The sequence below is a fragment of the Camelina sativa genome, chromosome 3 (genome assembly GCF_000633955.1).
Source record: "Camelina sativa cultivar DH55 chromosome 3, Cs, whole genome shotgun sequence".
In the NCBI taxonomy this organism is placed as follows: domain Eukaryota; kingdom Viridiplantae; phylum Streptophyta; class Magnoliopsida; order Brassicales; family Brassicaceae; genus Camelina; species Camelina sativa.
In genome coordinates this window covers 22,375,555-22,385,586 of record NC_025687.1, presented here as the reverse complement: position 1 = coordinate 22,385,586, position 10,032 = coordinate 22,375,555, and the positions used below count along the sequence as shown (strand labels likewise).

The 10,032-nt window shown below is 37.0% G+C and overlaps 2 protein-coding genes across 2 annotated transcripts; one reads left to right on the top strand and one right to left on the bottom strand.

Moving 5' to 3' along the window:
* Positions 2,291-5,945, top strand: LOC104777721 (YTH domain-containing family protein 2). The gene is made up of 7 exons (XM_010502018.2): positions 2,291-2,548; positions 2,943-3,095; positions 3,186-3,259; positions 3,357-3,815; positions 4,016-4,531; positions 4,610-4,822; positions 4,908-5,945. The coding sequence occupies exons 2-7, from the start codon at positions 3,008-3,010 to the stop codon at positions 5,496-5,498; spliced, it is 1,941 nt and encodes a 646-aa protein (XP_010500320.1). The 5' UTR covers positions 2,291-2,548; positions 2,943-3,007; the 3' UTR covers positions 5,499-5,945.
* Positions 6,198-9,241, bottom strand: LOC104777720 (polygalacturonase At1g48100). The gene is made up of 6 exons (XM_010502017.2): positions 8,810-9,241; positions 8,462-8,629; positions 8,213-8,257; positions 7,918-8,125; positions 7,726-7,807; positions 6,198-6,934 (listed from the first exon to the last, which is right to left on the bottom strand). The coding sequence occupies exons 1-6, from the start codon at positions 9,239-9,241 to the stop codon at positions 6,430-6,432; spliced, it is 1,440 nt and encodes a 479-aa protein (XP_010500319.1). The 3' UTR covers positions 6,198-6,429.

Below are 10,032 nucleotides of genomic sequence, written 5' to 3'. Positions count from 1 at the left end.
AAACTTGATTCCACCCACAATCAAAGGCTGTAATTTAAAACCAACCCAGAAAATGAAAATCAAAGAGGATCCGTACCTGCTTCGGAGTTACGATCATAGACCATGAGCACTGCTTCTAACTTCAGAAAATTTCAGAACATGAACAAAATCAAACCAAACCGGAATTGTCAAATTTCATTTCATTTTCGGTTTAAGTTTTCAAATCGATCTGAGACCCAACGAGATCCCACAAAATATAAAATCATTCACGCATAAACAAACAAAATCAATTGGACTAGGGTTCAGGGTTCGTGTTTTGATTTTCCAGAGAGGAAAAATATAAAATTTTGTCTTTTTGGTATCTGATAGGTGAGAGAAAAAAACATGTGGGTACCCATATTCTTATTGGGTAAACCCGTGTAAGACTCTATAATTTTGGATACCCGCCCGTTTTAAACCCTTTTTTTTTTACTGAAAAAACAGGTCCGCATACCAGATATTAAACATGGGTTTTGGGTACCCATTGGGTTTTAACCCACTTTTAACATCCCTACATACAATATTAAATTTGTACACATGAGTTCTCCCTTGACTAAAGTCAACTTCCAATTTAAAAAAAAAACGAACAAAACAACATTCCGAAAGAATAAAAAACGAAGACAGTAAAGTTTTTAGTAACATTGTTGTGATTGGTAAAAATTTAAAGCTATATCACTTGTACAGTTTTGATTGTGTTCACCTATCAAGGCCTATGTCTTAAAACATTTGATAGTACTTTAGATATCATATTGTTTCCAATGGTCTATCATAATTAATTAGTTATCTGGAATTAGTTTGCCTAATAATTCTCAAAGATCACAAATTTATGCAGTTATCCATGGGTTCATAAACAAAATCACCGATGCACATATCGAGAAGAAAATAAGCTACAAATATGCTTGGACGATGACATGGTCGATGAACTGATGGCGTTTTATAGTGGCGAAAGCGGTGAGAATGGCGGAAGATGTATAATGATTCTCCGTCGTATATCAGGTTTTAAAAGCTGGAAGTCGAAAATACGGACAAAAATAAAGTCATAACATCAAAACCAACTCACGAGCTAACAACACTACTGATTTGTGGACCAAGCAAAAGCCCCTCTTTGTGATCACCTCGAAGATTGGTGATGGCAGAGAAACGATCCTCCATAGCTTCTCTTCTTCCTCTCTTGCAATAAACAGAATACTCATCACCTTCCCTCTCTGCTTTCCTCCCTCAGCGTCTCTGTAGTCACCGACGCCTCAGCAGATATAGGAGCTGCAATACCTAAACCCTTGCGCTACTTCTCCTTCACTGTACAGGTATTTATGATCGATTGATTGATTTAGCTGGAACTTACAGGAACTTGATAACAGATTTATTTGCCTCTAACCACGTCTCGGGGGAGAATTGGGAACTGTCTCCCAAAGACGAAGAAGCTAGAAAGAGAGTACAATCTCACACAAAGAACACAAAGGTTAAACTCTAACTCTCTTTGCTCCTTTTAACTCTAGGCGGCTCTTTTCTAATTTGTCTCTCAATATTTCTCTGTTTCTCCTTCAAAGTGATATCCTCTCTTAATAAATTTAGGGCTATTAATTTAGCCGTTACAAAGGCTGTGTGAAGTTAAACGCCATGGATCGAGAGTTACGGAGGAGAGGAATGTGTGAAGGTGGAGCGTTCTTGACAGCACGTGGAGAAACTTTATTAGGTTTAATCCATATGCTAAAGAAATAGTTTGGGCCCAGAGACGTTGGCCTAAATTGTGATATAAAATTATGTGGAAAGTTTGTTTATTGAATGAATGTTTAGTGGGCTAATAATTATCTTTTAGACCCAAAATATTATTAAAGAAAAAATGCTGACGTGGCTGCACAAGAATGAGAGGAAAAAGTAACTTTATATATATATATATATATTCACAGGAATAAGTAGATATGAAAAGAAATATTTTTTAAAGTTGTTGTTGGATTAGTTGGTAAAAATATGCTTAGAGATGATTATGCACCTGAGTTTAAATCTTGGATGTTACATTTTTTTTTCTAAATATTCACAACTGTCGGGTCTGTTCGTTTTCTTATCGCTACATTAGCCACCACTCAAATTAACACGCAGAACAACACCAGCTTCTTGTAAAAATAATCGTAGTGACCACTATATTGGTCACCGTGTTTTCTGGCGACAAGGGTATTTTCGACTTTGCAAGGGAGAAGTCAATGGATAGATTCACCCGTTGAAACGCAGCGTATTTTGCATCAAAAGCTAAAGATGAATCTGCCCTTTGCGCGTCTTCAGGTTTTCTAATTTTTTATTTCTCTCAATTCGTCGGCTCTCTCTCTCTCTCTCTCTCTCTTTCCAAGCCCCTTCTCTCAATCTAGGGTTAGGGTTTCGATTCTGCGGAGGTTTTTAAATTTTGATTTTCTCCAGCACTTGCTACTAAGCCTCTCTTCGTTGTTATTTATCCCCCCTTTTGAAGCATCCGTTTCTTCTTCCTCTTAATTCGAAGAGCTTCGTAGGCTGAGCATGACGTGAATCTCCCAAATTTCTGGTAACCCGATAAAAAAAATTTAGTATCTGCTGCTGCTACTCTCTTCTTCTTTGTGTGTATTCGTCTGGGCGTTCGAGTTCTTTCGAGCAATTAGCTTTAATGTTTTATGTAATTTTCTTGTTTTAGGATGTGAATTTGCATCTTCGTGAAAAATTTCTGGGTTTAGCCTAAACCGTTTAGGTCTCCGTCAATCTAACTTCCATTGTTGTTTGTACCGCTTACGTTGGATTTAGGGTTCTTTTCTCAGTTTTGGAATTTGAGTGTTGTTGGTTCGATTGGGACATTTTTACAATAGTTCGGGGACTTTTGTTTTTTTTTTTGCAAACGAGCCTCTGAATTTTTATCTTTTGTGATACTAATGCTCATGTTAAACCTTTGTTTGTGTTAATTTCAGGTGTTTATTTAAACTCCATTGACACAAAAAAATAAAATAAAAATTTCTTTGATAAGTTAAAAGCAATGTATACCTCCGAAGGAGCCCCTGATTTTGTTGTTGACCAGGGCATGTATTACCCCGTTGATGCCAGTTATGGCTATTACTGTACAGGTAATTTAGTTAGATTTCATTGTCTCAATTTCTATATCCTCTTGGTCTTAAGGTGTGGAGAGGAGTTTCCTAATCTTTATGAATTTTCAGGTTATGAGTCACCCGGTGATTGGGAGAACCATCAGATGTTTTTTGGTGTAGATGGTTCAGAAGTCCAATACACGGTACTAATCTCGCTCATAACAACTTTTTTCATTTAGAGTTGATTTGTTCACATACATTTTTCCTGTGTTAACATTCTATCTTATTTTTATAATTCAGGGTGGGCAGAATGAAAATTCTCCCTATATATGCTATACGCCTAGTTATGGATATGCACAGTCTCCTTACAATCCATTCAATCCTTATATTCCGGGTGCTTCAATAGGCGTTGATTCTCCGTTTGTTGGCCCTCAACAATTTTACTCTTTTCCTCCTTACCAGAGTGTTGCAACGTCACCTACTTTTGTTCCGTATGCTATTCAACCTGATATCATCTCGACTAGCTCAACAAACTCTTTGGTAGAGACTGGTTCAGCTAACAGGGGTCGATCCGATGGGAGAGGATCCAGGCATAGAAATGACACTTCTTCTGGTGGGGTTCAGAGGAATGCTCCAAAACTCTCTGCAGTAAATTCTTTGGGAAAGACTCCAGACAAGCCAAGGCCTAACTCTGGACAGAGTAGGCAGGGAGAAATGGAAAAGAGTGAATCTACTCCATCATCAGGACAAGCTCTCCAGGTATAATTTCGTATAAATAATTTCTTGTTTTAATTAATTTTGGATATTGGTAGTAGGAGGTTGTTGAATTAGAAAGAATCTTGGCTAGATGATTGTGATTCTAATTTCAGACATTGATATGCTTATTTGTTTAGTTCTAGGAGTAGTTTGTTGATCACTACAGCCACATATATCATTCTGATCTTGACTCATTTTTGCAGGGAAGAGCTACTTCCGTTAGTGTTCAACCTGTTGACGTTGTTTCCAGTAGTAGCAGAGTATCGTCTTTTGGACAATTAGACACTGCTCCACCTGGACTTAATGGTTTTCCAAAAATTGCAACAAATAATACCAATCTTCGGCCCAAGATGTATGGTGGCTATGCAAATATAATTCCTGATAGAGTTAGTGAACAAAATCGAGGTCGAAGATCGAGAGGATTGGGGAATCAACTAATTGTCAAAGCCTATACAACAAAAGCTGGAAATGCTGATGCCGAAGGGAATATTGTGATCAATCCTTCTCTGTATAATAAAGAAGATCTCCGAATCGATTACAGCAATGCTAAGTTTTTTGTGATTAAATCGTATAGTGAAGATGATGTTCACAAGAGCATCAAATATAATGTCTGGTCATCAACTTTGCATGGGAACAAGAAATTGCAGAGTGCATATGAAGATGCTCAGAAAATAGCCTCCGAGAAGTCTTGTGAATGCCCGATATTCTTGTTCTTTTCTGTGAGTTTTTCCTTCTCTTGTCTTACATGCTAGCTTGTTTGTGATAAGCTTATTCTGATGCAGTGCTTGTCTTTTTAGGTCAATGCTAGTGGTTTGTTCTGTGGCATGGCTGAGATGACTGGTCCAGTTTCTTTCGATAAAGACATGGATTTTTGGCAACAAGACAAATGGAGTGGAAGCTTTCCGGTCAAATGGCACATCATAAAAGATGTTCCCAATAGCTATTTCAGGCACATCATACTGCAGAACAATGAGAATAAGCCAGTCACCAACAGTCGAGACACACAAGAGGTCATGTTTTTCTAGTAGCTCACTTCACACGCTTTGAAGATTCTCACATCTGGAGAATTTGCTAATATACCGTCTTCTTCTGCAGATAATGCTGAAACAAGGTCTGGAAGTGGTAAAAATATTTAAAGATCATATGGAAAGGACTTCATTACTGGATGATTTTGTGTATTACGAAAGCCGGCAGAGAGTCATGCTGGATGAGAGAACCAGGCTACCGTACAGGACCTTTATTAGCCCTTCCCCATTACCCAGACCAGATCTCTCTGACAGAAATAAGAAAACCTCCTTGGGAGCCTTCAAAAAACCTTCAGTTATCTCTGAGGAAAGCGAGGAGGTTCGTGCAAAATCAGATGGGAGTGAGGAGACCACTGTAAAGGAAGGTAATGAAGAAGATACTTCTCCCACTCAGAAGAAGATGAGCTCTCTCACGATTGACCCGAGTGTTACAGAATCTAACCCGACCACTGTTTCTCACCTGAACCAGAAGGGTCAAGCCAAGTCTAAACCGACCTCCTCTGGCTCTCAGAAGAAGATAGACCCCTCTGAAGTGGTTGATGCTTCTCTTTCTGATGACAGTGTCAAACAAAGATCAGTACCCATAAAAGTTGCTGATGAGTCTCCTGCAATCTTAACAGTCGGTACTATTCCTCTGGACACCAAGTCACTTCAGAAGTGAAACCACCCCCACCCCGGGTTTGGCTTATTATCTGATTCCTTATATTTAAAATCATCTCTCTAAAAAGTCAAAAGTTAATCATGCTTCATCGTACAAGCCAATGTGGTATGAAGGGAGGGTTCTGTTTGTATAGATGAGAGTTGACTGGTGGACCTATAAACCGTGGTTTGATCAAACGCCAAAAAAGAGAATTGTTGAGGTTTACGGGTTTGTTGTTGCGTTTTTGTTATTTGGATGTGGCCTGAGTATTGTTGTTACTTCTGAGTATTGTGATCCGAAATTCATATGCTGTCCGCTTACGGTGTGTGTTTCTTTCTTCTTCTCTTTTCTACTGTAAAATCCTCATTTTGACTTTTACATCTACCTTCTGTTTGTTTGTTTGTTTGTTTGTACTTTGTTCCTCCCAACTCGAGGAGTTTCAAATTGAATATTAAGTTTTTTTTTACACCTTGATGACATTCTTACATTATGGCATACCACCTTGTCTAATCTTAGTTTAGCTCGTTTCTCCTATTAGGTAATTATTAACTGACTGATTAAATAACTCGTTCCTCCTATTAGGTAATTATTAAGTGACTGATTATATTTAATCGCATATTAAGTCACTTATATTGTTACTTACTTACTTGCAAGTGCATCTTTTGAGAAATATGTATTTCACTGTCTTCACTGAGAAGTAAAAAGATCGTATGAAACGAATGCAACAAAAACGAAATAAGTACTGATAAAAGATCTAACTGATAGACAGATATAAAAATATTTATAATGGACGAAAAATAATAAGCCATAGAGAGAGACATCATCTAAATGCATAAAAATCTCATCGCACGAATAAGGCTTCCACTAAAAGACCCTACAAGGGATGACCCAAATATACAACTAAAATAAAAGGGGCAAACCAAACCTTAACCATCCAAGTGTGCACACGCTACTAACAACCATAATTCGAATCATACACTTCTTCAACCACAGGAGAGCCATCAAGCAAACAATCAATTGGCGGGATCGTCAACGTCTCTTGTTTCCCATAAGCATTCCAACAAAACGGATCATCAACTAGCTCACCTTCCTCGGGCAACAGCTCGACCTCCGACATCGTTATATTTGTGCAAGCAACGGTATCACTACATGCAAAATGAATCGGCGGACTTCTAACGTCGTAAGTTCCTTTGATGTTACGGTACTCGACGTCGAAGACTCGAACTGCAGATGTCTCGTTGCGACACTCTTTGGATGAGCAGTAGTACTGGTCGACGATTATGCAGTTGAGAACGTTCTCCATTTGGATGTTTTCGAAGAGGAGGTTCGAGACAGATCCGGTTCCGCCTTGCCATGTTTTCACCCGGAGACCGTTATCCGAATCGCGGATCGCCGTGTTTCGGACTGTTATGTTTGATACGCAGGCTTGTGAATTGTGCACGCCTAAGCTCCCAATGCTGCGTTTTGAGACACAAATTTTTTTAAAAAATTATTAGCGGTTAGAAATCAGGCAAACATATAAAGTGAATTAAACACCTGAAAACAAAATTTGAAAAGAAAACAAAAAAATAGTAGTTGATTTTGATTTTTCCAATGATAAGAAATTAAGAATTATGCAGATTTCTAAGTTTTAGACCAAATTAAGTGAAAGATGAATACTTATTAGAAGTTTGTATAGAAATATTTATTCAAAAACTCGAAAATGATATTTATGAATATGAATAACTCTAGTTTATTAAAATGCTGCGTTTTCAATGATTTTAAGCGGTTAGAATCAAATCGCGTTTTGAAAAAGGTGAATAAATTGAAAACAAACACTGGAAGAAAAGATCGAAAAAAATTAATAGTACTTGTGTTTGATTTTTTCAACGAAAAAGGATTAATAATCATGTAATTTTGAGTTTTAGACTAAATTAGTATTAAAAACTGGTATTCTCTGAAGTTTTGCATAGAAATATTTGATTCAAGTTCAAAAATACTAAGATTTATGGAATATGAATAACTTTTTGGTTTATTAAAATTTAGTGCCAAGTTCGATATTTTTTGTCAACTAAATAAAAAGTTCAATTTCCAGTGGATGGAACATTCACCTAACATCCGTGATCCATGTAAAAAACACAGTCATCGTAATGGAATCAATTCGCAAAAACATTAAAATTAACGTTAATATTCTGTTTTTAATGAATGTTTCTAATTATAAAAAAAAAAAAAAAAAAAAGACAGAAGAGGAAATGAAAAAGAGACAAACCTGATCCCGTGACTAGGCCCACAAGTGACACCATGAATGTCAACATCTGAGCAGCCAGTTCCTATCGATATGCAATCGTCTCCTGTTTCATTTTTTTCGTTCATTCCCAATTAATACATAATAATATTCTTAAAACCAAAGTTACAACTCAACATTATTGACTGATACCAAAAAAAAGAACAAAAACAGTACCATTGCTAACGACAGAGTTGTAAATGGCAACAGATCTTGTGTTTCCTAGATGGATGCCATCCGTGTTCGGACTTAGTTTTGGAGATGAGATTTGGATTTCGTTTATCAGAACTCCTTCACATCCGTCGAATTTCATGTGAAATTGTGGGCTGTTTTGGATTCTTAATCCTCTCACCACTATATTATTGCTCATGAAAAATCGTATCATCTAAACAAAACAAAAAAATGAAAAAGGGTTAGTGCTAAACAAAATTAAAACCGGTATTGGATTTGGTTCGGTTTAGTTAGGACTCACAGTCGGGCTCTCACATGGTCCAGACGACGATGATCCGTTTGGTCCCTATAAAAGACGATAATAAAACATAGAATCCAAATTATATTATTTGACAACAAAACTTTTTTGTTTTTAATAGGAAATCTATATATGAATGATAATAGTACGGTTTCTTGTCGTGTGTTCTGTTTTGTCACGACCACGCGACTTATCAATTAATTAGTATTCAGCAAATCTCTAATGTTTATAACAGTATTGAAATTTTTTTACCCTGTGGGGTTTGCAAGGTAGATCCCACCATTTTTGACCATTGCCTTCGACGGTGCCTTTGCCGGCAAATGTGATACCCTCGAGGCGGTAAAAAACCAACCACTGTTGTTTACTGTCTTTCTCTGGCCATTCCTCTGGTCCGTCCGGTGGCATCAACACTCCGTCCAACTTCACAATCCCAACCAAAAAACACAAACGTTTAAATTTACATAAATAATACTTTCAAATGACATATATATAATTAGAACATAAACGTGGTACATTTTTATGATTATTAGCATAGTGAATTTAATTTTTTTTAAATGTTATTTTTGTTAGAAGAAGAATCATTTATTTTGTTTGGCTCACCTGAAATACGAGTCCCGGTTGACATGGACCGGAGAAAATAGTGGAAGTGATTTTAAAAACGCCACCTTCAGGTGCCAAAACGATGCCGGACTCGACGGCACAAGCGGCTTTCCAAGCATCTCTAAACGCTGCCGTGTCGTCGCAAGAACCATCACCCACTGCTCCATATGACGTGACGTCAAAGATGCACCCTGAGTCAGAATCTCCCGGAGCCGGGTCTGGACTCGGGTTTGGATTCGGGTACGGGTCAGACGGGACTTGATCAGGTGGATTGGCCGATTCAAGAGGAGGTGGAGGTGGAGGAGGAAGAGGATGCGAGAGGCCGCGACGACTCTTGTGGTAATGATATCTTCCTCGTGCCACGTACGTGAAATGTCCGAAGAGGACAGTGGAGATTATGTAAACCACGAGAATGCCTCCGAGACCTCGCATTGCTAAGCTATGGAGAAGAGAGAAATGGAGAAAGAGAAAGAGAGAGAGTGTTAAGTTAAGAGAGTTAGATGAGTTTTGAAGCTGTTATATAGCAAAGCAGAACAGAACACACACAGAGACAAATGGAGTTTGAAGTCCGTGTAGATGACACGTGTTTATTACTTGTTGGTTATTGAGTTCTATCTATGTGTTGTTGTTGGACATGAGGTTTTTTTAAGAGGAGGAGACTTGTTTTTAGTTAGCAAATATTCTACTGTTTTTACGACTTGTCTTTTTCTCTTTTCGATTATTTATTTTTATTTTCTAGTTAGAAAGATTGTAATGTTTTCATCTATATCGAAATATTGACTAAACGTTTGGATTGATATATACTTATATGGCTTCTGAATGGTCAAGTGAATACGTTTTGAATTAATAACATAATAAAACAAATTAATCTTTTTAAGGATTCATAGAAGTTTATCCTAGTTACCTTCTTGTGTATCGAGAAAATTCTTGACGTCTTGTCTTTTGTTTTTATAGATCAATTTTTATATAGTAGTAAAGTGTAGAGTGAACTATGACTTTGCCATAATTTAGTTTTGAACATAATGTTGTTTTTTATCTTACATACTTTTAATCCATTATATTTAATAGATCTTGTTTGAATATTTGTTTTTTTTCAACAATATATTGTATACATGTTATCATCATCAACTTAATCATAATGTACTTCATCTATTAAATTATTTACTAGATGTTTTGCTGAGTTATGCTTGAACGAAATTTTTTTGTATCAATTTTCTGAGTAA

Bases quoted from the DNA above. Each gene is read 5' to 3' on its own strand.
- LOC104777721 (XM_010502018.2), top strand. From the start codon at position 3,008: ATGTATACCTCCGAAGGAGCCCCTGATTTTGTTGTTGACCAGGGCATG. The intron at 3,096-3,185 runs GTAATTTAGTTA...ATGAATTTTCAG, and splicing joins TTATGGCTATTACTGTACAG to GTTATGAGTCACCCGGTGAT. The intron at 3,816-4,015 runs GTATAATTTCGT...TCATTTTTGCAG, and splicing joins CATCAGGACAAGCTCTCCAG to GGAAGAGCTACTTCCGTTAG.
- LOC104777720 (XM_010502017.2), bottom strand. From the start codon at position 9,241: ATGCGAGGTCTCGGAGGCATTCTCGTGGTTTACATAATCTCCACTGTC. The intron at 8,630-8,809 runs GTGAGCCAAACA...GGGATTGTGAAG, and splicing joins AACCGGGACTCGTATTTCAG to TTGGACGGAGTGTTGATGCC. The intron at 8,258-8,461 runs GTAAAAAAATTT...CGTCTTTTATAG, and splicing joins TACCTTGCAAACCCCACAGG to GGACCAAACGGATCATCGTC.